General features: G+C 39.9%; 1 protein-coding gene across 9 annotated transcripts in view; it reads right to left on the bottom strand.

Moving 5' to 3' along the window:
• Positions 1-26,255, bottom strand: part of SUN1 (Sad1 and UNC84 domain containing 1) — a 61,631-nt gene extending 35,376 nt beyond the window's left edge. For 5 of the 9 annotated variants that reach the window (XM_054043104.1, XM_054043109.1, XM_054043110.1 and 2 more), the window contains exons 1-4: positions 22,038-22,223; positions 11,521-11,617; positions 3,925-4,119; positions 1,246-1,436 (exon numbers count right to left, since the gene is read on the bottom strand). In XM_054043104.1, coding sequence (XP_053899079.1) covers positions 1,246-1,436; positions 3,925-4,119; positions 11,521-11,597 — 463 coding nt within the window. In that variant the 5' untranslated portion in view covers positions 11,598-11,617; positions 22,038-22,223. Of the gene's footprint in view, positions 1-1,245; positions 1,437-3,924; positions 4,120-11,520; positions 11,618-21,998; positions 22,224-26,208 lie in introns of those variants that run through there. The other 4 variants (XM_054043106.1, XM_054043105.1, XM_054043111.1 and 1 more) reach the window with 4 other exon arrangements.
• Positions 26,256-27,419: the final 1,164 nt, after the last annotated feature.

Genomic DNA, 27,419 nt, shown 5'->3' with positions numbered 1-27,419 from the left:
AGTCAAGGCCTTAGTAATATGGATTTTTCTCTGTTCAAGAGTCACTAAATTGCTCCAAACTAATCTTTCATGACCAATAAATGCACATTCTAGATAACCAGTCTAAACTTTCTGGTGGAAGCAACATAAGTGAATGCTTTATCTATACTCCTTTTCCAGTTACTACCTTTCCACTCATCACTCCAATCTACTCTTGATGTTAAAGTGACAAAGCTGCATCTTAGTTAGAAAGTAGAAATCATTCTACAGTTCTTGCAATCAGGCAGGCCTCCCTTTTTAGGCAGCTCGATGTATACAGATTTACACCAGTCTTTTCTCGTCTCTCTCTACCTTCAATTTCTCATACAACTGATAACTTTTAAGAAGTGATTAATTGCAGGTTCACTAGCCTCAGAGTACTATAAATAAATAGCCATGTGATTTCATGATGCACACAACTACTCTGTAGTTTGTTAGATCACAATTTATATAAAACCTCTTTTTAAAATCTGCATTTTGTGTACTGTTGCCAGGAAAACATGTTAGTGTCCCAAATGCAACTGTGTCTAGCTTGAAACAAAAACCTATTAATTACAAAAGCATAAAAGAAGTGTTTGTCAAAAGGTGGTGTAGTGTGAATCACATAATCCAAATATTGGACTAGCCACACAGGTGCCTAGTCTCCATAATCTTTATTTCTGCTATCCACTGAAAATTTCATTGTATTTAAAAATCTACAACTTCACTAACCTATGAACACACATACAATAACTTCCTGCTTTTCTGTTGTGACTGAACATGTTTCACACATGCTTATTTGTTCATGATAAAAGTCACATGTTGTAACTTACTTATCTTTTTAACTAAACTTGTTATCTAGGATTTTTCTTTATGATACTTTCAGTATGAGACTCCAGCTGAGCTTCAGAAATGACAATAGTAGAAGAACATTAAATCCACAGAGAACATCTTTCTAGTGAGCATCTTTGCTATGTTGAGGCAGTACATTTTGGGGTTGGCTTATCAGTCTCACTGTGCAGCAATAATATGTTAAACATTTTATTCAAAGGTAATGTATCCTCTGCCAAAACTGTAGTTAGAATTTAGACAAACATGGCAATAAGTATGTTGCTATCAGTGTTCTTTAGGCAAGGAAGCTTCTACCAAAAAAAAAAAAAAAAAAAAAAAAAAATTGAACCTCAAAATAGCTTTCACATCACAGGCTGGCACAAATATTCAAATGTGTAGTAGCAATGTAATACTTACCCCAAAAATGGTCAACTTCTGTTTGCTCCTGAATCAAAGATTCATCCAATACAGTAGATACTACAGATGTATCACTGGCATGGCTATTGAAACTACTTTGGCTAAAAATAGAAGAGCTGGATACATTTTTTCTTGGAGTATTTTTCATAGTGACAGACTGCTTGCTCATACTTTTGCGCTGCTTTGCTGTTCTAAAGAAAAAAAGGCAAACATGAAGAGAATCCATAACATTAAACACAAAAGAACATACTCAAAAGGTAGTTATCGATGGTTTGTGTCAAACTGGGAGGCTGTATCAGTGGGATCCAGCAAGGGTCAGTCCTGGGACTGGTGCTGCTCAATGTTTTCATTAATGACTTGGATAATGGGATGGAAAGTATGCTTATAAAATTTCAGATGACACTGAGTTGGGAGGGGTTGCAAGCAGTTTGAAGGACAGAATTAGAATTCAAAATGACCTTGACAACTTGGAGAATTGGTCTGAATTCAACAAGATGACATTCAGTAAATACAAGTGCAAAGTACTACACTTGGGAATGAAAAAATCACATGCACAACTACAAAAACGGAACAACTTGGCTAGGTGATAGGATTGTTGAAAAGGATATGGGAGTTATAGTGTACCACACAATTGAATGAGTCAACAATGTGATACAGTTGTGAAAAAGACTAATATTCTGGGGTGTCTTAAACAGGGGTGTCTTATGTAAGAGACAGGAAGCAATTGTCCTAATCTACTCAGTACTGGCGAGGCCTCAGCTGGAGTACTGTGTCCAGTTGCAGGCACCACACTTTAGTAAAGATGTGGAAAAATTGGAGAGAGAGTGCAGAGAAGAGCAATCAAAATAATAAAAGGTTTTTTAAAAAAGTGACCTATGGGGAAAGGTTAAAAAAAAACGGGCACGTTTAGTCTTCTTGAGAGAAGACGACCGAGGAGGGACCTGATGAGTCTTCAAATATGTTAAGGGCTATTGGAAAGAGCCCAGTGATCAATTGTTGTCCACATCCAGTGGAGGTAGGACAAGAAGTAATGGGCTTAATCTGCAGCAAGGTCGATTCAGGTTAGATATTAGGAAAAACTTTCTAACTAGAAGGGTAATTAAGCTCTGCAATAGGTTTCCAAGGGAGGTTGTGGAATCCCCCTTGTGAGATTTTTAAGAATGGTTTGGACCAGGGATCCCTTGGCCCACGCCGCTTCCTGCAGCTCCCATTGGCCTGGTGTGGCAAACCGCGGCCAGTGGGAGCTGTGATCGGCCGAACCTGTGGACGCGGCAGGTAAACAAACCTGTTTACCCTAGCAGGCTGCGTGCCAAAGGTTGCCGATCCCTGGTTTGGACAAACACCTGTCAGGGATGGTATAGGTTTAGTTGGTCCTGCCTCAGTGCAGGGGACTGGACTTGACCTTTCAAGGTCCCTTCTAGACATAAATGTCTATGATTCTATAAGTAAGCTCTAAGCTCCACATTTAGTGCGTAAGAGTTTAATTTTTGTATGATTAATTTTAGTCTGATTTAAGTATTTCATATAGTTGGGGATACAAACTGCACCGAAAAGGCTTTTTAGGTCAACCAGTTTCACTGGTAACCAAAGCTACATACAAGATGAACATATGGTTTGTCTCTCCTTGCTCTCAGCATATATGCAACTGCAAACATTTCAGGCATTTTACTCTAGACTACATATTGAATATTAATTGTATACTTAAATTTTTGTATAGCAGAGTTTGGCATGTCTAGGGGGTTAGACTATATGACCCTTGTGCTCCCTTCTAACCCTATGATTCATATACCAAATGTTATATGTTAGAATATCAGATGAGTAACTACGAACAGTGTACAGTTTCATTTAAGGGCTGTAGAGAGTTCTTATGAAGAACAGCCAGCTTTGTATGTTTTGTCATCTGAATTGTCATGATTTAGGTCGCAATCCTGGAAAGACTGATTTACCTGTTACTTGCAGTGTGTAAAATTGTCTCATTGACTTCAATGGGACGAACCTTAACCAGGTGAGTGAGCAGTCCCATTGATGTTACAGGGACAACTTACAATGCAGACAGTTGAACAAGTTTTAGAGAGTTAGGATCATAAATTTGCTTATATTACAGTCACTCTCATTTAAGATGTATTTAATTTCACAGTCAAAATTGTGTCCTAAAACGTTTAACAGAACAAAAAATGTTTGTTTCACTGGCAAAAAAATTAAAAGGCAAGTATTCTGAAGACTAGATTTAAAAAAAAAAAAAAAAAAAAAACTAAGGCCACTGGCACTATTGAATTGGTGCACAGCACATTGGCCACAGAGTTCTCATCTCAGCCATATGCAACAAAGCTGAAATTTAGTCCTCATTCTACTGCTGAAAATTATGTTTAAATACCAAGGAGGAGAGGAAACCATCTTTTTCCTTTCAGCTGTTTTTTCTGTCTAAGATTCAGACAAAATTCCCTTTGCACAAGACTAAGAAACATGCAATCTAAGCTCTTTAGTTATAGTTTATTTCAATTTTTACTACAGTAAGAAATCGAAGAGTCCCTTTTGCATTGCCACATTCCACCATTAAGTCTGAGTTCTGGATCAGCCACGAATTATCTGTCTGAAACATGATTAAATGGGCAAACCTATAATCTGCCAATAGGTAACTTTCATTAAATTATTTTTTATATATAAATAAAGTCTGCTTACCTGGATGATTGATCTGACAAAGACATGTTTCCAATATAGGAATTGCTATGAACGTTGTCATTTTGGGCATCATCTGTTGCATTATATCCTGCAGTGACCAAGCGTAAACTGCGTCTTGACATTCTTGGAGAATCAAACACTGGATCCAATTTGTGTTCAGTCTCAAAATCCAGAGCAGTTGAAGAATAACTTGAACTAAAATAAAAATAAAGCTGTACACTAACAGTTTTTAAGATACATTTCTATGTATCAGAATTTCCCCCCCTAAAGAAAGTCTATGTTTTTTATAGATTCAACTTATCCCCACTATGGTCCTGATTCTGCCCAGAGAACCACACAAGCAGTTCCCAGCATCCACACAGAACCCTACTGACTTCAGCAAAGGTCAGTGTGGGTGTAGGGGTCTACGTAAGCAGTTCTCACTGCAGGATCAGGGCCTAGGAAACACTGTTAAACATCCAACAAAAGTTACTAGCAAAGTAATTGCATGCTTCTGTACGTACGATTTAGATAAGCAGATTCACATATATCAACAAGCAAATAAAAACAGCACGTTACAGAGAACCCCTTTGTAATGGTATCAAAATAATTATTCATAGGATGTGATAGTAAGTCCAAAATTTTCTAAATAGTTACTGGGGAAGTATTCTCTGAACTAAAGCTGAAGCAAGTATTCTATTCCAAGTGGGCTGATTTGTGTCATGCATTATGTTCAAGCCAAAAGGTGATTTTTCTACCCTGACTGTTAAAATTCATCATGAAATTGGAGTTAAGACACAGTGGAAAAATATTTACACATTTCAATTCTAAGCCAAGGTTCCAAACATTTTGGCCCAGCTCAAATAATTGCTGATATCTAAACAGTTGTATGCTAGGAAAGTTTATAATTCTAAACTATTCGTAAGAAATGAGGACTTAGGCTGAACATTTGTATAGGCACATATATCCAGAGTTGCACCAGTTGCACCAAATTGTTTTTTAAACCAATTTAGTTAACAGGTGCAAGAAGTGTGGACAGTTCTTAGTTGGTTTAAAATGGTGCAAGTTTACAGGCAGAGAGGCTCTGAATTGTTTCCTCAAAACTATACTCTTAGCATTGAAGCAGACTGAAATAATTCACAAACAGAATTCTATATTTGACGATTCTCTTACACAAACAGACACAAACAGAGATAACTATAACTAGGAGAAGCATGCTCTAGGCAGTTTTGAGTCTCGAGACTAGCTGGGAAAAAAGTGAGTAACAGTATACCCTACTCTAAACCAAGAGACAGATTTGGTGCAAAGCACTAAGATTTGTATTTATACAAGAAGGAAATTTTCGTTATTCAGACTCTTGAACAGAATAGCTAGAAAATGTTTTGGAATAAGAAACCAGGCTCTAATGCCACTAGATGTTGGAGAAACTGTGATTGTATGCATGTAATACAGATGTCCTGCAGTTAAAATTTTCTGGGTATCTGTTCATTCCAAGACCAAACTGTTACAGGGGAACGTCCCACTGAAATCTAATCTCTGCTGGGCCACTGGCCAGATACAAAGTTGATTCCAGAAAAAGAGAACAGTGGCAAATTACATCAGGCCTGGTGTATACTTAAAACTTCAGTCTACCAAACTACATCAGTCGGGTGTGAAAAATTCACACCCCTGAGAGATGTGGTTAAGTCAACCTAAGCCGTGATGTAGACACCAGCATGTCAACGGCCTCTCCCCTTCTGTTGCTGTCTCTACACTACAGTGCATAGTCTATTTCTGAGCAGTTCAATGAGATATACCAGAAATGGTCAGTTTCTCTGCAACTGCTCAGAACACTTCAGGTAGCAACAAGCATGAGACTACTTACACCTATTGTTCTACCTATACTCTTGTAACCAAATGGTTTGCTCAGTTTATTAACAGTGTCTTATCCAGATGCCACTGCACATAATACAATAAATACAAATTTAAATTGCCAACTCAAAAAAAAAAAAAAGTTAAACACAAGTTACAAGATTAACTCTTTCCTAATGTCAGTAAATACCTTTAAAATCACCCTAATATGTACAAAAATAAGAAAAAAATTAGGAGTACATTATTTCATTTACGTCAGAAGTAGCCCCTCTTTCATATACATTTTTCTTATTTTTATGGCTGACCAGGCAAATGCCTTTCAAGAGACAATACAACCTTCATCTACTGCAGTCACTTTTCTGTACAAACAAATCAAGAGTAGAATCTGTAATGATTCTGGATATCTGAATCCAGGTGTAAAACAGAAGCCCGAGCTCATCTCAAGAGAACACATCACACAGTTTGTTTGCACACACTTATATTGCACCAGATACTTAGATCAGACACCCAACATCAAATTTCCCCTCTGAATTTCATTATAGCAGGGCAGAGGATGCTTGTGAGAGATAAGATTTGGGCCCCAGCGTTTGGTTTACATTCTTCCTTGTCAAAATTTGTGATACTTATAGGACTTTCAAGAGTAGTTAAAGTTAGTTGAGCATAAGCTACACAAAGACATCTAAAGAGGGAAGAAAAATTACCTAGGAAACAAACTATTTCCTGTTACTCATTCCTTCATCATGGAAGATTAGAAAGATCTCAATAGTTTATTATTAATTTGAGGACTTCCCTGAACAAATGTTTCTTGCGATTTGATTTGCTATTTGCACTTGCCACTATGCATCTGTTTTTACTCATCTTCAGCCAGTGATACTACAGATACCTAATTCACATGAAGAACACAAAAGTACACAGAACAAATGACAGCTGTAACTAGCTTTAGTTTGTTTTCATTAGCAAACACTTGTACTTATTTCAGATCTTAATATCATGGGATTGTTTTGTACTGATTCAATTTTAAGGTCTGAATTCACACTAAGTAAATAATTTAAAACTTCATGGAGTCATTAAAAAAAAAAAAAAAAAAAAAACACACACTTGCACTTTGGCTCTACTCTAGTATTAAGAGAGCTACTACACTTCTTAAACAAACCAAAGTCATCTTGGACTTCAGTGACACAATGGACAATACCTCGAAGTCTAGTCTCCCATTTCCAGATACAACTTCCATATTTTGGATGAGGGTTTGTTTTTCTTGTTAGGGAGACCACTGAAAGCTTTCCTTACATATGACAGAACAGTTTATTGTGTTCAAGTTATTTTTCACAGAATGTATATCATTGCCTGAAAAATTTGCTAGATATCTACTGCCTAAAGAAATAAATCTACTAGGAAGAAGCAACTATGAATGCTGGATTATACTTGGGTGTGATGGAATTCAAAGAAGACATTGCAGCCTCTTGCCCCTATGTATGCTTCCTCAGTTGCTCATAGATTTCCCCACTATTATATAGGTAGTCTTACTTTTTCTTCTGTTACCTTTGCACTTCCCCCACTCCGCCCACCCTTTATGATAGTTTTTAATCTATTTTAAAAGATTCCAGGAATGCCAGTGTCATTCTGAAGGCTATTATGTCTGTACAGTCAGTGTGAAAAGATGGAAGCTGCAGCAAGCAGGGTCCAAAGCTCTTTCTGTTCAGGATATCACCAGGCTGAACCATTACTGGGTGAGTTTTGAGGTCTGTTACCTTTCAATTTTTAAGTTCTCAGCCATTTTCAGCCTCCCCCCCACCCCCCCATTATGAATTACACCCTGTGACAACATGGGCTTTCATCTATTAGTGGTGGCATAAAATTACTAAGCTCAATGGAGTTAACTACCAAGTTACACTGATTTAAGCAGAATCAGAAATTGGTCTACTGAATTTACCATAAATTTAGCTTTGTGTACACGGCAGGGCAAGTGAGCCATTTTTCAAGTGTTCTTTGGGATAGTTTCTTATTTTATAGAAGTTGCAATAAAGTAGGTAAAGCAGCTCCAGTCCACAAACAATAAATTGGAGAACAACTCCAGTGGATACAAGTGAGCTAAGGACTAACCATATACTTCTGAGTTTCCAAGCAAGGAGATTACCAGCATATCACTGCTCACCTATGTCTTTCTTCTGGTTAGGACATGCATCAGCATGGATAAACACCTGTAGTGACAAGTTTGCCCTAGAACAGTTACTCCCTTGCCCTATTCCAGACAACTTAAGCAGACTATTTTCAATCAATGTACTGCTTCTAATTATTGATATTTTTAGGTTCGTGTTAATTTACTGAAGTATGGATTGAATGTATTTGGATTAATCTTTTAGCTCAGTGTGTACAAGATTCTTGTCTACAGGTTAGACATGCATGTATTTTATTTATTCTCAAGACCCAGTGAACATGTACTTTAAACCAAAACCTCTCTCTACCATTTGGACCATTTTTCATATGGAGGGTGAAACACACCTGAACTGTCAGAACCACAAATCCTTTGAGAAACAAAACGGGGCTAAATTTGGAGGTCAGTCTAATTAAAGTCTGTAAATTACACATTAACAAGGGGGTGAGAATCTGAGGTTCAATTTACGTGCTGGGAAGGCTGAAAGGTGTAAGACACGTCAGCCTAAATGTTTCTGTGATTGTGGCCCAAGATATAGAATACTAATTAATACATCACCATTTTCTCAGTTCAGGTGCCAACATTTAGGATTACATAGTAATTCCTGTTAGTATTAATGGAGGCTCTCATTAATAAATCATAACTGAGGCTATTGACAGATTTGTAGTATTTGGGTTTTCCCTACTTTTTACTGAACATTACTGGCTGTTTTCAACTTGCACAGAATATACAAATCAACTCCTCTGCCTCAGTTTCCCCCAGGAGTGAAATGAGTATGCTATAAAAGCTAGTTTAGTGTTTGGAAAGCCCCTTGAGACCATTAAACGGGGGAAAGGGGAGGGAAGAGGAGGGAGAGGCATTAAAAAAAAAAAAAAAACCACAACATGAATACAAATACCATGTAAAATAAACTAAAGCTAAAAATTAACACTCATAAGGAAGCAGTTTTGTACACCCTCCCTTCTGTAGGGTTTTCCAAGTATCACTTAATCCAAGGATGGTAGACTTGTGCGAAGAAATCTTTATATACTATAAAAACACCTCAGCATGCAAAGACTGAGATGGTGAAGTCCTGCTCAATCATCGTGCCTTGAAGTGGCTAATAGGCTTTGAAGTTTATACTCAGGACCTTGAATGCAGAACTCAGTATGCCAGCTTCCTCTCCTATTTTAATATTTCAAGTGTTGCCAAAGCTTCAGATGGTATTTTATTATAAATTACAATTAGACAGAGCATTTGCAGATACTTTCCTGTGATAGGCTCTGAAATAAGATTCTATATTACGAAAGTTGCTATATCTTAAATCAAAGCTGCCTGATGCCTCCAAGAGTAGATTAATTGCCAAACTTCAGCTTATCAGCTTTTGTCCCTCCCTCAGACAGTTGTTTACCTACACTATGTAATGTGACTGAAAGCAGCCAAGTGGGATGCTGTGCAGCCACAGCAAGTTTCACTTGCCCCCTTATCCCCTCCAAAGACAGAGCTAATCTCATCCTCACAAGATCTTCACCTATATAGAAAATGCAAAATGCCCAATTTACCTTTAGCATCTCATTACCCTCTCATATTCACAGTGGCCCTACCATTCCTTTCATCAGGGCCTGATCAATCTTGTGGTCCTTCCTCAAGCAAGACTCCCCATCTATTTCACTTAGGCTAGGTCTACACTACCTGCCTGAATCGGCGGGTAGAAATCGACCTCTCGGGGATCGATTTATCGCGTCCCGTCGGGACGCGACAATCGATCCCCGAACCGGCGCTCTTACTCCACCAGCGGAGGTGGGAGTAAGCGCTGCCAACAGAAAGCCGCAGAAGTCGATTTTGCCGCCGTCCTCACAGCGGGGTAAGTCGGCTGCGATATGTCGAATTCAGCTATGCTATTCACGTAGCTGAATTTGCGTATCTTAAATCGACTCCCCCCTGTAGTGTAGATGTACCCTGAGAGTCTTGCTGAAGTAAGCACTGTAAATCAGGACCTGTCATGGGGTGGGGGAGGGAAAGGTCATCAAACACCTCCAAGAGGTAAACAGGGTCATGACTAAAAGTTTATCAAGCCACTGAGCTTTTCTTTAGAAGAAAAAAATAAATTACTGCCTCTCTGCCAAGACACTTGGGCCTGTACAACATAAACTTAAAACCAGTCTCAGTTTCCTGGAATAAACACCAAGAGCTACTTATTCCTCCTCATCCCAGGTAAAATTCTATTTTCAAAAGAAGCTGGCTATATGGAGAGGATACAAAGGTATAAAAAGACTTTTGGCTTAAGGTGATTATTAAGAATAGAATGTTTCATGTTCTCTGTGTGTATATACACATCTTCCTACTGTATTTTCCACTACATGCATCCAATGAAGTAGGCTGTAGCCCACGAAAGCTTATGCTCAAATACATTTGTTAGTCTCTAAGGTGCCACAAGTACTCCTGTTCTTTTTGCGGATACAGACTAACACGGCTGCTACTCTGAAACCGGTATTAAGAACACAGTATCTCAAATCAGGAAGGAAAAAAAAAAAAACAAGATTCTAATTTCATGCATGTATTTTTCAATATAACTAGAAAATGTATACGATTACAGAATTGTTTGAAAGTAAATTCTTTCAACAATAAGTCTGCCAGCTCTTCATTCATCATGTGAATTTCCCAGTACCTGTCCCTAACAGCAAGTTTTAAAATCCCCATCCGACCCCCCGAAAGTGATAATCCTGCTGTTTATAATGCAAGTGTAAAGATATCCTTCACTAACTTTCATTAAGTAAAAATATTTCTTGATAGGAAAAAAAGATATGTAACTTTACTACAGGTTTAAGACTGATATGTCCTTTCATCACCTTTACATATCCTTCAGATACTTTCCTGAATTTAGAAAGCAGATCTGCTTAAACTCAATCTTGAATGCTTATCTAAAAGGTGGGTTTTTGATTAGGAAGATTCAAGTTTCTCCTTTCAGTTGGATAATATGGAGCAGAAACTAACTTTGCTAATGTGAAGTGATTTAGCTAATAAAAAATGGACTATAGAGTGGTCAGTTTAATATCCCTACCAACAACTAGCTCACCAAATTCAGAGAGTTATAGCTACAGTAATAGTCTTGCCAAAATTTAATGAACAGTTTACTTTGGGTGGAATTTCACACTCAGTCATCTACTGGAGTCAGCAACAATTGCATATTATAACTAATGGGAGAATCTGGCCTTAAGTATTTGTTCTGTGAGTGACATGCTTATCCTAATACGGTTTACAAATAAGTTATTCTGATTAACTACAATGAAGCCATACAAACAGAGATCCATGTATGAATTTTTTAAAGACATTATAAACAAGACAACAATGGTATCTAGGTGCAGGGTTAGGCCAGTGTATTCATAGAAATAATGAGTCATTATCTTAGTCACCATCCTGTTGGTTCAGAACTTACAATTTTCCAAATTAATGTGTACATTTATCTCCAGAGAGGAAACAAGATTAGACATTGGTATCTATGACATACCCTTTAAAAAATATATACATCTACGGTGTATTTAAAAAGTAATTACTTACCATGATAGCCAAGGCTTCTAGGATTAACAGCATTTTGGAGTGTTTATAATTTATCCATAAGAAATAAAAATTCTCACCTGAGTGCATATGTATAGCCAGTGTTCTCTGGCACACATTGGGGTGGGGTGTACGTGTGTAGACGTGAAAAATCCATGGTGATTGTTTCAAATCATACTGCAAAAAGGTGAAAATAAAGTGATGCAATGGTTTAAAAGTATTTAAATTCAAGGTAAGAGAGCCCTTGCTTTGTTCAGCCTGTGTTATGGAATGTTGCAAATACTGCAGTAGAAAAAAAAATGTCTTGCATCAAAGAACTGCATTCCAACATACAAAGTTGACTTTTTTTTTTATTATTATAAAAACTTTGCTGCTGTTGCTAGATAGCCTTATCAAAGCTGCATGAACCTAATCGGTTTCCTCTTGAGGACAGTTTTCCTTCTGAGTAGGCCTAGATAGTCTATTTTTCGATATTTACTGAGTTCTGTGGAATGCCATCATAAAATATGTCAAGCTGCTATCACTCTAATTATACCACACCACTTTCCAAGTGATTGACCGATCCCATATTATGCTAACTATTAAAAAAAAAAAAAAAAAAGAAGATTTTACAATACCTGAAGTAATACCTTTAAAATATCCTCAGTAGCTCAACGACCAGCCCTCCAATTACACATTATTTCCTAAGTGCTTTTATTAGATGCTTTGCCACCTAATCCTATTGTAAGTTACATATTTTATATACAGGAAGATGGTTTTCTTTAAAAGTCTTTTGAATATCATTCACTAAACAGTGGAGAGTACTTCTGAGTTCACTTCCTAAAAAAACCCAAACGAATAAAACGAGGGGCAGTTCAGTATTTTGTAATTGGTACTAAACTAATCTCCTGAGTAAAAACACTCATATACACACCCAGGCAGACGAGCCAACAGCAATCTGAGTCACACAGCTAGTGTTAGGCACATTTTCCTGAGCTTCTTTCAGTTCAGGTTTCTGAAGGGACTACTTTTAAAGATCTGATTCAAATCTGTATGTGTCTTGAAGTAAGAGAAGGGAAATAATGTTTTAATTCATGCTAAATACCAAAATACTAGTAAATAAGGCATCCAGGAAGATTTGATGTTACAACACGAGGAGATCTGTAGAGCAGCACAAATAACTATGGGCATGAGGGAAGAAAGATGATGCAAGCCATGCTTTATAAGGATAAAATCTGATGCAAAAAGTTGAATTAGCAACAGGATTAAAGATCATTCTTATTAGAAAGACTCCCTAGCAAGACAGAATAGATTCTATTTTTGAATTATGTTGGGCAATCGTTACAGCAATGGTGCTGTTCATGTCAATATAGTTAAGTCTGCCAAAATTTCCATTACAATGCCCTATTTCTGAGACGTGCCAAACTTGCCATAATTTATCTGTGGACAAAAAAAAAAAAAAAAAAAAAATGAATATAAGCTATAAAATTATTCTCTTGCTTATGACAATAATTTTAAGATTCACTTTTGCTCTCCTTCAAGCACTACAGTTCAGTAAGTTGACTAGATGTATTCATGAGCCTGAAATAATGTATTAGAGAATAACCAGAATAAAAGAATAGAATCAAGCACTGAGCACATTTTAACTCTTAGACCCAAAATTTCAGACAGGTCTCCCCTTTTGCAGGTGCAATTTGTGCCTGCAAATAAATGGGGACACATTAGTAGTTGGATAACTACCTATTTGTTCCAACAAACAATTGTAGGTGCAAAGACACAGGTACAATTTTTGCAAGAATTAAAAAGGAGACTAGGCTTTTGAAATATAGTCCTGGACATTGCAATGGTGGTGGTAACAGATACCAGAAGCCATCACAGCCATGTATACACTGCAGTTCCATCACTGCAGCTCAACCAGCAGTTGCACTGGCAGGAATTTTTTTTGCTAGAATTCCTTGATGCAGATATGGTCTCTAGTTCCTAGAGCAAACATCTCCCTACAGATTGTCCCGGCAGTCCAAATCAGCTGCCACACTTCTATGGTAGTCTGTATTGGCCTTTGGAGACCAAAGATAGAGCATTTTCAGATAAGAGGTCTCCTCAAAACTTGTTAGATCTCCTGATCCAGAGCACATCTGTTTTCTCAAGCTTTTTATCTGACTGGGTTGGTTTTTGTTTTTTTAATAGGAACATTTTTTGACTGAGCACTACTGGCTTTTTAATGAGATGGCCCATACGTTTTTGGTTAGGATAGCCACCATATAGAATGTAATTGTTTTGTTTTCAGTAAAAGGTGGCCAGAGGCTATGCAATGGGTGGATTTAAAAAACACAGATTTTTTTAATTAAAAAAAAAAAAAAAAAAAAAATCAGATTTTATTTAAATGATGTTTCTCTTTTAAAAAAATAAACCTCTTTAAAATGGAATCTGAATTTAATACAAAATACATTAAAGCCTAAACATTTTAAGAGATAATAAATTTAAATAAAAAAAAAATATGCTGAATCCATGAGCATCTATCAATAAATCTGAGTTAAAGTGTTGTGCTACTGGGTGCAAGAGACTGGCAAACTCATCCCAGGCATTAGGACCCAGTCTCTGACTCCAGGAGACACCATCACGTATCTCATCAGAATCATCCATGAGCCCACCTGGATGGCCTCTTACTCCTGTTTTGTTTCTGACTGCCTGAGCTCTGACTGGCTCAGTTCTCAAGCTATGAATATTTAGGACTCCACCCTGCAAGAAAAAAATTATTCTCCAGCTCCTGGAGAAACACTGATCTGCCCTCGCTTCTGGATGGTTTATGGGCACTTCAAGTAAATGCCTTGCTCTGTGTACGCAGACAGAGATACAAAACAAACTAATCCATTAGTTTCTCAACTGCCTCTCTCTATCCCTAAATAAAAAAAAATACTGCAGGTGCAAAAGGCATGTGGGTTACATGAGCAGAAGTCTTGGACTGTTAGTTCTCTTGTTATGTAACAAGGGAGAAGGAGCTGAGTGTGCAGCCAGAAAGGAACAACACTGATGTCAAAGAAGGGCAGTGTAAGAAGAAGGAACAATATTCTTCCAAGTACAAACTCTAGTGCTTATTTCAACACCTGGGAACTGGAGGGGGGAAAACCTGCCATGGCTGAGGTCATAAAAAAAGACCCTATTTGGGAATTTATTTTCAAGAAATTCCTGTACCTCTGGGTTAAAAAAAGAAGAACATATGCTAATTGCAAATAGTGCAACCAGGATGCAAGGCCTGACTGTCAGAATGAAACATTATGAAAAATGCTCCTCGGAAGGCAATGACTGAAGATGATGTGGCCACATCTGAACACACTGAATCAACCAGTTAATAAACTTATTTTTGCACCATTCTTATGGACTGCTTACCATTTTTTACTATGCTAGTGTATGATAAAACAGTCAACATCGGACTAAAGAGAAAAGCAGAAGATAAGCTGAGTATACTAAAACCTATTTCCATAGCCTTGGACAAACTGCAGAAAAGATTGTTACTGTGTTGCTGATGGTTAAATTTGAGAAGAATTTCAAGAGACACTGAAGAGAGAAATACCCAACAACAAAGTTAAATTGCAGGCAATAAAGAAGATGGATCCACCTCATTTTCTTGCCAATATTCTAACACTGAAATACCAGGGTAGATGCCTAACAGCAGCAGCATCTTCTTTAGCAATGACACGGACATCTAATCACCCATCAATCATGCCAACCATAATAAATTTCCGGGCTGGAGATAAACTATTCCTGAAGTCACACCACTGAACTGATGGGAGTCACTAGCTAAGTACCTGGAATCCAAGTAAGTGCAGCTTTTGACAGCAGCAGCCTCTTCTGCAGGCACAGAAAGAATATTTTCTTCATTTCATTCAAAGTTGAGAAATGAAATCAGTTGGAAAAAAACAGGAAACTTGTCTCCCTTTTCTAGTCTATGAATAAAAAATGATGAGATGGGTTGAGATCTAGTTTTAAAAGTTTGCAGGACAGCCTAAGCAACTTAGGAGACTGTTGCCTAAGTCTCTGGAAAATGAGACGAGCACGAACTTAAGCTCCAATCACTTTCACTTAGGCATATTTGAAAATTTCCCCAGGCTGATAAAATAATCAGTTTAATTCATTGATTTGTTAATCCCTCTGTTCCTTTATTAAAATCACTTAGATGTAAATGTGAAACGTGTTTCAATAACAGAAATATATGTATGTATCCAAAACATGTAAAGGTTGTTTTAATAAAAATAAATTTTATATGCTATGTGTTTAAATTTATTACCATCTTAATGTAGCTTGACAAGTCATAAGCAAAAAGAAAATATCTAGTAAATAAGCAATAGATCATTCACCATTTTCTAATGTACTCAAATATAAAATTAATAAGAATCTGAATATTAAGCTATGTAATTGCTCAAATAAATGTATATTATTAAAGTGTACCCTCCTAGGTAGCAAAAAGATGTACTAAATCTAGCGTAAAGGCTCTATTTAATAGTCGTATCAATCAATGAGAATTCACCTTTTTTTTTTAGAAAGTAACAAATACAAACAGAAAAGTTGTTTAAAATCAGTAATTTAAATGGAAGCTTTCCACTTGGTGATTTAAATCGGGATTTAAAAATCAATCCACCCTGACCTATTTTATAAATAAAAAAGCGTACCACTGTACATTACATTTAGTGTACAGAGTGAGGAAAGCTCAGATTTAGATCTGGACTCATTCTTTCAATTCACAAGCCGGCAAGAAACTAGAAACTGTAACAATATTGAGTCTCCAGAGTTAAGAGTGCAGCCTTGTAACTCAACAACAAGCATTGCAGGAAGTATTATGTATGCTAGTAGCTGTAGTTAGAAGAAAACTCTTTCCCCATCCCCTACTGATACTGCTAGAGGAAGGACTATGCAGTATTGTTATAGCCATGTTGGCCCCAGGATATCAGAAAGACAAGGTGGGCAAGCTAATATCTTTTATTGGACCAGCTTTTGGAAGAACAAGGAAATGAAAGAAGGGGCAGGGCAGAGAACCACTCATCTTCTATTGTTGTTATGCTGCCAGCTATAGTCAGGTTTCAAATAACAAACAGAGCCCGTTTTAGAGAACTGGAGGCAGGCGGTCTTAGGCTCCCTTCATGCAGAACAAGAGAGCCTAGTTAGCTTCAAATTTACTCCTTCTCAAGATATGGGTAAATAGTAGCTTCAGATACTATATTGGCCCTTGAGTTCCCCTGCCAATTTTTCAGTTTTAGAATAGTATTTTGCTTATTTTAAAAAGTGGTTTGCCCCGGTGGTTTTCAACCAGGGGTGTGCATACACTTGGGGATATGCAGCAGTCTTCCAAGGGGTACATCAACTCATCTAGATTTTTGCTTAATTTTACAACAGACTACATAAAAAGCACTAGCGAAGTCAGTACAAACTAAAATTTCATACAGACAATGGCTGGTTTTACACTGCTCTATGTACTATACACTGAAATGTAAGTACAGTATTTATATTCCAATCTATTTTATAATTATATGGTAAAAATTAGAAAGTAAGCAGTTGTTCAGTAATAGTGTGGCTGACACACCTTTGGATTTTTATGTCTGATTTTGTAAACAAGTAGTTTTTAAGTGAGGTGAAACTTGGGTACAGAAGACAAATCAGACTCTTGAAAGGGGTACAGTAGTCTAGAAAGATTGAGAACCAGTGAAGAACCTAGTGAAACGGCAGAGGAGATTGACTTTATACAAAGTTTCATCAAATGCAAACAGTCTCAACCTTAATAGTTTTATTAACTATATGATATAAAAAATAGACAAGTGATTAAGTTGGTTCTGTCCCTTTACTAAGGGAAGCTACTTTCGCTGAAGCAAATTAGGACATTTTAATCCACACTGTGCAGATACATCAAACCATGTTACAACCATGAGATGTACTTCTGCTCAGGTGTTTCTACTCATCCAAAACAAAGTAAGGGACTGCCTAAGGGTTAAATTCTATACAGTCCCCCCAGCTAGATCTTTGAAGTTAATACCTGCAATGTTGGGTGTTGGAGTGTTCCTTATTTACTATTCATATTATTTAGCTGGAGATAAATCTCTGTCCAGAAAACTTTTTTAAAATTGGAGTTGTGCTCTCCTTTGCTTCTTTTTTATGTATAAAGAATGCCTGAAGCACTTCCCTCCCCCCACAAAAGCGTGTACCTAAGAAGCATCAAGAATATCAAGTCTACTCATCCCTGATTTTTGCTGAAGAACGGATGTCTAAGAGCAGGTGTACTGTTGTTCTCACACTCTAATTGAAGCATAGGTATTGAATCTTTACCCCGACATTCTCTTCAACATTTAGTAAATCACTGGAATTAAACTGCTATTACAAGGACACCCCACATAGACTGACTAGGAATCCGTTCCTCGGCCAACTGCTCAGCTTTCAGTCTTCGTGATATCATTTCAGGAACTCTCTAATCAGTCTTCCAAAACAGACAAAACCCGAATTTCCAATGCAAGAAGATTCAAGGTCTGAAAGACTTTTTTTGAGAAAGTAGCAACAAAGCACAATTCCATTTTTCCTCCTTTTTTCCACAGGTCACCTTTAACAAGGCAGCCACATTCTACTTACACTGTAAGGGTACTGTACTGAAACAACAACAAGAGCTATAGAGAGACCTTAAAACTATGGACAACTGACTTGTCTGTCTGCAATTTGCCACTGGGGCTGAATGTGGACCAAAAGGTACAAGTACTTTGCAAGAAGCATTTCATCAACAAATCACATTTCGACCTGGCAGCTCAGCTGATTTAATGCGTCTGACACCCACAAGTGTCCCTCCACCTAGAATGCTAGACTACAAGGGACAGATTTTAAAAGGCACAAATAGGACATGGGTGGCAAGCTCCCTTCTTGCACCTTTAAAAGGCCCCCTCCCCCGTCTTTCACCCATAGTAACATCTATTAGATTTCCTTTCTCCTGCACCTCCACCCACACTGTTTCCCCTTTTCAGGTTTTTAAACAAAATTAAATTAAATAGCTAGAATTTAGATAATTTCTGATCCCTTTAAAAAAGTTCTGTGAGAAGAAAGACACTTTGGGAAAGATCATCACTACTGAACTGTATTCCTTTATATTTCTGCTAATTAAAAAAAAGTGAACGCATGTATACTAGTATCATCTGGCCTTTGGTTCTCATGTTACCACAGGGCAATCGAATCACTAGCACAACCTCCAATCACAAATTCACCACCTAACTGCCTGGTAACAGCAGAAAAAAGAAGTATCAACTTAGCTTAGTTTGTTGAGTTCAAAATGAAGTTTAGAATGTTAGTCCAACAAGGGAATTCAGAAATGAGGTATGCCTCTTTATCTGTAATGTTTTCAAAAATTAGCAGCAAGTATGAAGCAGTTCTAATGGCGGACTATATTAAACAGAGCTTTAAGAGGATTCTTTTGTTTACAAGCAATAGTATAAAAGTCAGAGCTATGGTTTTCAAAAGTGAGTACCTAAAGTTAGAAACGTAACTGATTTAGGTACCAAAATATGGAGTGATTTAATTTTCAGGAGTGCCAAGCACACAGCAACAATTTTGAAAAAAAAAGCAGGTAATTACTGCAAGAGCCTAATGTTAGACAACAATTTTTGAAAATATTGGCCCATGCCTCTGAAGATGTTTTACCCACTATTGTTAGGAGCAGCACTTAGAACTACCGTAACTGAAAGATTAGGGGGAAATGTTCTGTTTTTCCAGTTTCTTCACTTTATATAGTAGAGTGCTGTCAAATACACAGTCAATTCCCTGTGTTCAGGTGAATCTTTCACAAAGTAATAGGAGCAAAAGAGAAGCATTTTAATAAAGGAGGCCCCAAAAACTGACAAAGGAACCTACTTTTAACTGTTTATTCTGACTAGACTTCAAGTTGATGTGTCATGAGGGAATACATCAGACACAAAGTATAAGCTTTTCACAATACTTGCTGCTTAGATGAATATTGTCAAGTTTAGTAGGCCCAAGATCCGACTTTCACTGCCTCTATTTCCCTCCTTCTCTCTTGAAAAGTCTGTTAGAACGATGGGAAGGGATGGAGAAGAGTGAACAAACATAGGGCCATACTGGGTCAGACCAATGATCCATCTAGCCCAGTATCTTGTCTTCTGACAGTGGCCAAGACCAGATGCTTCAGAGGGAATGAATAGAACAATTATCCAGTGATCCAACCCGTCGTCCAGTCACAGCTTCTAGCAGTCAGAAGCTTGGGGAAAACCAAAGCATGGGGTTGCATCCCTGATCATCTTGGCTAACAGCCACTGATGGACCTATCCTCCATGAACTTATCTAATTGAACACAGTTATAGTTTTTACCTTCATAACATCCCCTGGCAAGGAGTTCCACAGGTTATAAGAACAAACAAGTTATTTACAAAAAGTCCAAAAAGACCCAAACTAGGTTTGTGAGGTAACTTAAGAGTACAGGAAAGTAAGAGACCAAAGTATAAATTTCAGCCAAATAGGGTGCAGGCAAACATTGCATAGCTTCCACACATCACTTCTGTTATTACACTTCAATCTCATAGTGCAACACCCTAGCTCCTCTAGGAAATGGTTGGTTTTGAGGGAGGGGAGATAATCTTCTGAAGTGGCATCAATCCATGGCAAACCAACAGAGTTGGTGGCGTAATGAACCCTGAGGGTGCTATGACAACAGGTGATAAAACAACCCTTGAGTTAGCTATGCTACAAGGGAGGAGATGGAGTTCTGGAAGCACTGCAAAGGGACCTCACCTCTGTACAGATGGCCGCAGATGTGGGCAAATCCAAAGCTGTCAGGTCGGCAGCATGACTAAAGAACCATGCTCCTACCCACTGCCTTGTGCTAAGAGGCCTCTCTTCCCAAAGGGGAACTATAACTCTCATTTTCCATAGCTTCAAAACCAGAGACATAGTCAATGAACTGTCCCCAATAAAGCCATAAGATTTTTGCCATTGACTTCAGCAGGCCCAGGATTTCACCCTTTGACTTTTTTACCCCCTCCTTTAATAAAGATGACAAGGCCCATAGGTACTGGCTTTTTAGCACAAACCTGTCATGATAAGCGCATGGCACCTTGCATTCACAGTGCACTTACAGGGACTAGGATGAGCCCAAACTTACAGTCATTTGTGACTTATGTGATTCACGTACCTATGTGGCCTCCATCACAATAACGTCTGAGTGCTTAAATCTTTTCTTAGTGTTTTATCCTCACAAACACCCCATTTTACAGATGCGGAGCTGAGGCACAGAAACTAAGCAAGTTTCTCAAGGTCACACAAGAAGTCTGCATTGAAGCAGGGGTCTGAACTCATGTCTCCCAATTCCCAGCCTACTGTCTTAACCATCGGACCATCCTTCCTCTCTAACATTCAGGAGTGGGGGAAAAACAACATCTTCATTGGAAAAAGACACTGGACAAATGCTAGCAGCAAAATACAAGGCTGACAGCCTTGTAAGAGCAAACCCTTGTTGATGCATTACAAATGGGAAATTAGATTTGGTAAGAAAACGGGTCTCACTTTAGAGATTACCAAGCGTACATAGAATAAGATTTGACAGCATTATTGTAAACAGAATCTGCTATTTTAACTCTACACTTAAAGGCAGACAAACTCATTTAAATTATTCATATAGAAAACATGCTACTACCATAAACTCCAAATAAGCTTTGCTAGACTATGGGCTCTCATTTCATTACTATAAATATTAAATGATGTAACAATTCCTAGTAACCAACTGTTTCGACTTATAATTTCCAACTTGAAACTCTGCTATTGTTCACAATAAGCATTTAATACTAATATTGTCCTATTTAGTGAGTAGGAATCTAGCCATCTGAAATTCCTATATAAGTGATCAAATTAACTTTGTATTTACTTCCATGGAGTGTATCTTTAATTTTTGCAATGTCTTCCCCACATATCCCCAAAACTACCAATTTAAAACAGGCTGAAAAGCAAAGAGCTTCAAGCAAATATTAAACACACTTAATACAAAATATTTGTTCATAAGGATATGAAGAACTTTTTAAGAAGGATGTTTATATATTGTTTCTTTTAAAAAAGGCTCAGAGAACACTAAGAACATTAACATCTTAAATTAGACTTTATCTTGTAAATGTAAATATTTGTGCTATAATGCACTCGATAATTGCCAAACTGTAACACTACTACTAAAAACTAGGTCTGTTAAATGGATAAAAATGCTGTATATATAAAAAGGAGCTGAACAGAAAATAGCTACAAATTCAGTTGTACTGAGGCCACAAACATGTCTTCTCATTGTTTATACACACACAGAGAATCTAAAACATGTCATAGCTAAAGTGCATTGAGTCATTTTACAGACTGGGAACCTTCAGATTAGACAGTGATTTAAAAACTCAAGCAGAATTTGCTGCACATGAATCTAACCAGGCCTCTTCATTTAAAGAGGCACAGTGATCTACTGAAGGCTCACTAGAATTAGATATTTAAGCAGTTTCAAACAAGTAGTTTCAAAACAAAACTCTAATTTACAGTTTGCCTAGCTAAAGCTCCAAGATCTATCAATTTATATTACATTTTAACAAAAAACAGCAGCAAATGCATGGCATCAAACCTATATATCCAAAATCCTGAGTCATCCGTTTCACATATTTAGAATGATTATATGCTTCAGCATTCTGTTCCAAGGTCCAGCAATCCCAGTCAAAATAATTCAAGGCAAGTTTGCAAGTTGACAGCACATTATTTTCTATTCCACACCGCAGAATCCCAAAATGGCTTCCCAGTCTCAACAAAGCAGGAAGGATCAGACTAATCTGATCCAGCCTCTCAAAGCTCCAATTGTCAGTCAGAGGCAGAGTTTGAATTTATTGGGCACTGCTACTTTAGCCAGCCCACACGTTTAACCCATTAGCTTCTCTCCATAAAAAGGGATTGACAGGCTCACATTTAAAGACCTTGTCCAGTATTTTATTTACAGTTACATATTAACTTTGATTTAATTACCATTTTTCAATAAACTTTATACCAACGAAAACACACAGCATTTGATTTCTAAAATGCATGTTTCAGGTGTCTGGCTAAACAATTTGCAAGACCTAAATTTTCACCACTTACCTTTAATTTGTAAAATGAAGAGATAAGCCTGATCCAATTTTCTGCTTTTTATAATACAGCTAAACTCTCCCCCCCCACCCCAACATACCAGTTGTAGCCCTATTTAAATTAGCTCTTAATCCCATGTCAATGAAGTAGTAAAAGCAGAAGAACATGACAGGTCACAGAATGATTTGTTAGTGTACAGATGCAAATAGAATGAAAGATGTACTGATTACAAGGTTAGTTAACAAGGCTCTCCTTAAGCAGATCATTTGCAAAGGCAATGTTTCTACCTGGCATTTTTTCTTTATTAAAATCAGCAGAGTTTCATTTTTTACAAGAGTAAATAGTGTCCCTGTACATTAGAGAAGGAACTAAAATGTAAGATTAATTTTTAATTATTTTCCTAATCACTGAAACATTAACCACCTTTGAAACTAAGTTTCAAAGAAGTAAAACATATATGCTTACATAGAGTATTTTATATTCCAAATGTGTGCTTTGAGAAGGTATCAAATTTACTGTTTAACTCAATCCTGCTATTGACTGTGCACAGCACCCCATTATCTGTACCCTTATCAGCACCCTACAGGGGTGCTCCCACATGCAGTCAATTATAAAATCAAGACCTTAATTCTGAAACATGTTTCAAAGTATGCTTTTAGTGCAAATATTTTACTTGCACTTTCTCTGGCTAATGGTAGAAGTGAGAAAATGTCTAGGAAAAATTTCATTTCCTCTTCCCGAAATGTTAGTTTTAAAATACTAATGTCTCTTCAACAGATGCCAAACATTGTTTTTCACTTGTTTATACATATTTGACAAAACAAAATTCATTGTTTTTTGCTCTCTTACTAAAACAGATATTAATCATGGCACACATTTAGTGTATTTATGATGCATTTAAGTGAAATTGCAAGACTGGCATAGGAAATGTAGCTTTAGGTAAACAGAATGTAGTTGTCCATATTGGAATTTGGCTAGAACACCAGTTTTAATATCCCTATGCCTGGTCTTCACCACTAAAAAAAAAAAAAAAATGGGTTTTTACCTCAGGTTAAGTAATGCATGTGAATGGTCCGAAGGTAAAAACATAGTGAAGACAGGGCACTTTCATCTCCACCCATGGTTGACCTATTGGTAAAATTGTAGTGCTTACCTTGCCTACCTTAACCCACAGTAAAACTACGCCGCTTTGTCTTTCCTGTGTTTTTACCTCAAGACTGCTCACAAGCTTAATTTATCCCAATGTAAAAAACACACCTTTTCTTATCATGTCATCTGATCAAAAATGGTAATGTTGGTTGAACTGTGTATTAAAAATAGCAAAGTGAAGCAAAGCAACTCTAACAAGCAGTGCAGCGCAGTACTAACACCATGCTGAGGTACTGGGTCAGGTTAGGGTACACAGCAGCAGGCTATCGCTGTTACTGTGGCTATGTCTACACTACAAGATAGGGGTGTGATTCCCAACTCTTGTAGACATACACACCATCGAGCGAGCATCCAGTAGCACTGGCAGTGGTAACCCAGGCTAGCCGAGCCAAGTACAAACCTGCTGGAACCCTGGCGGTATGGACTGAGCATGGTTATCCTGTGTTGCTGCTGGCCATGCTCCTACAGCTACATTACTCTTTTTAGTGCAACTAGCTCGAAGACAGCTAGTGCACATATGTATCTGAGAGCTGGGAATCACACCCCAAGCTCCTAGTTTAGCTGTTGCTTATGTGACACAAATACAAGACTTTAGTTTCCAAGAAAATATGGCTTTTCACGTGTAAAAAGTTCCTACAACAATACACCAGATTCTGATTTCTCTCACTTCAGTTTTATAGTGGTCTAACTTCTGTGTCTTCAGGAACAATCAGAATCTGGCCTAATAAGCCAATTTCCCTAAAGTCTTCCTGTAAGGTTTATATTTCCTGTTTCTTAATCTCATGCTAGCACCAACATGTTATATTCTGCCCTGCTAATAACTGTGCCTCTCTGGCTCTGCCCACGATACCGCCATGCCTAAAATAATCTGATCACAGTTTACACCTACACACATGTAAAGTACAAGCTGTAATAGATAAAAGTATTATAATAGTTTTCAGAAGCTCCTGTTAAGACTCCATCTGGGAATGTTAGACTCTAGAGGTATTTAACACTGGCCATTTTTTTTTGCCCCTGGAAAAAATCCCATTATTGCCAACAGCTCCATCTGTGGCAGGAACAAAAGGGCAGCACTAGTGCAGACATCACATTAGCAGCAGGGCACGCACCTGCAAAGCAGTATGGGCTAACTGGAGCGGGATGGGGACAAGTGCATGCCTCTCACGTGGTAGTGCAGGGCCCCACTGGCATCTACTCTGCACTGGTGAGGCCTCAGCTGGAGTACTGTGTCCAATTCTGGGTGCCACACATCCAAAAAAAAAATGGACACACCGGAAAGCAAGTCCAGAGGAGAACAATGAAAATAAGAAGAGTTTAAAAAAAAACCTCACCTATGGGGAAAGGTTAAAAAAAACTGGGCATATTTAATCTTGAGAAAAGACAACTGAATGAGAGAGGAACCTACTAACTGTCTTCAAACACATTACCGGCTATTAGAAAGAGCCCAGCAACCAATTGTTTCCCATGCCTTTTGGGGGCAGGCCAAAAAGTAATGAGCTTAATTTGCAGCAAGGGAGATAGAGGTTAGCGCAGGTATAGGCAACCTATGGCACGCGAGCTGATTTTCATTGGCACTCACACTGCCCAGGTCCTGCTCACCTGTCTAGGGGGGCTCTGCATTTTAATTTAAACTTCTTAAACATCTTGAAACCTTATTTACTTCACATACAACAATAGTTTAGTTATATATTATAGACTTATAGAAAGAGACCTTCTGAAAAGGTTAAAATGTATTACTGGCACACGAAACCTTAAATGAGAGTGAATAAATGAAGACTCAGCACACCGCTTCTGAAAGGTTGCCGACCCCTGGGCTAGCGATTAGGAAAATCTTTGTAACTAGAAAGAGAGGTAAGATCGGGCCCAGGCTTCTAAGGGAGGTTGTGGAATCCCCTTCAGAGGGGGGATTTAAGAAGAGGCTGGACGAGCACTTGGCCTGCCTCAGCGCAGGGGCTGACCTAGGTGGCCCCCCGAGCTCCCCGCCAGCCCCACACTGCTGTCGGTCTAATCACATCTAACCCCACCCGCCAATGCCCGGTGCACACCGGCACCACCCGCGGAGACGCTGCAGCCGCCTTGGTGCGCAGCCTTGTTTTCCTGCGCTGCCAGGGCTAGGCGGGGGCCTCCCCAGAGGGCCGAGGAGGCACAGGCAACCGCCGTCCCTGCTGGAGCTTATCGCCGCCCGCCCTTCCAGGAGCGGCAGTGGCGGGCGGCGGGGCTAGCAGCAGGTGGCCGGCAGGGGGCGGTATGGGCTAACCGGCGCGGGCTGAGGTAGGGGGCAGTGCGTGCCCCTCGCTCACGAGGGGTCAGGGGCCTCCCCTCACAGGGCCGTGCGCGAGCCCCGCCGCTGAGGGGCGGCCGCGTGTACCGGACTGAGCGCCCCACCCCCGGGCTAGGTAACACCAGGGACCCCACAGCCCCTCACCGGGGCTCGGGGAGGTTCCCCGCCCTGAGAGCGGCAGGACCCGGGGGAGGGGTTGGCTCCGCGGGCCGAGTCTCGCAAAGCGGGCGCGTCCCCAGGGAGACGTTACCTGCGCGGGGAGGCGGGACCGAGCGGCGGCGACACTCACCGGGCCCCGCCCCCACCCCCCTTTACGGGCCGCCGGGAGCCACCGCCCCTAGATCCCGACGCCCCGCCCCAGGCGCCGCGCGGCGAGGCACAGCGACCCCTGGCGGAGCGGAGCGCACTCGCTGCTCCCTCCTAGGGCCGCAGCGCGCAGCCCGACACTTCCCACCCCGGCACCAGAGCACGGTGTGACACCCCCCCCGCCGTCAGACACGGTGTGACACCCCCGGCACCAGAGCACGGTGTGACACCCCCCCCGCCGTCAGACACGGTGTGACACCCCCGGCACCAGAGCACGGTGTGACACCCCCCCCGCCGTCAGACACGGTGTGACACCCCCGGCACCAGAGCACGGTGTGACACCCCCCCCCCGCCGTCAGACACGGTGTGACACCCCCGGCACCAGAGCACGGTGTGACACCCCCCCCGCCGTCAGACACGGTGTGACACCCCTGGCACCAGAGCACAGTGTGACACCCGCCGTCAGACACGGTGTGACACCCCCAGCACCAGAGCACGGTGTGACACCCCCCCCCCTGTCAGACACGGTGTGACACCCCTGGCACCAGAGCACGGTGTGACACCCCCCCCCGTCAGACACGGTGTGACACCTCTGGCACCAGAGCACGGTGTGACACCCCCCGTCAGACACGGTGTGACACCCCCAGCACCAGAGCACGGTGTGACACACCCCCCCCTGTCAGACACGGTGTGACACCCCTGGCACCAGAGCACGGTGTGACACCCCCCGTCAGACACGGTGTGACACCTCTGGCACCAGAGCACGGTGTGACACCCCCCGTCAGACACGGTGTGACACCCCTGGCACCAGAGCATGGTGTGACACCCCCCGTCAGACACGGTGTGACACCTCTGGCACCAGAGCACGGTGTGACACCCCCCCCCCCCGTCAGACACGGTGTGACACCCCTGGCACCAGAGCACGGTGTGACACCCCCCGTCAGTCACGGTGTGACACCTCTGGCACTAGAGCATGGTGTGACACCCCCCGTCAGACACGGTGTGACACCCCTGGCACCAGAGCACGGTGTGACACCCCCCGTCAGACACGGTGTGACACCTCTGGCACTAGAGCATGGTGTGACACCCCCCATCAGTCACGGTGTGACACCTCTGGCACCAGAGCACTGTGTGACACCCTCCCCCCCGTCAGAC

This window comes from Malaclemys terrapin, chromosome 10 (genome assembly GCF_027887155.1).
Source record: "Malaclemys terrapin pileata isolate rMalTer1 chromosome 10, rMalTer1.hap1, whole genome shotgun sequence".
NCBI classification, from domain to species: domain Eukaryota; kingdom Metazoa; phylum Chordata; order Testudines; family Emydidae; genus Malaclemys; species Malaclemys terrapin.
Note: the sequence above shows the minus strand (reverse complement) of the source record. Positions and strands in the feature narration are given on the sequence as shown.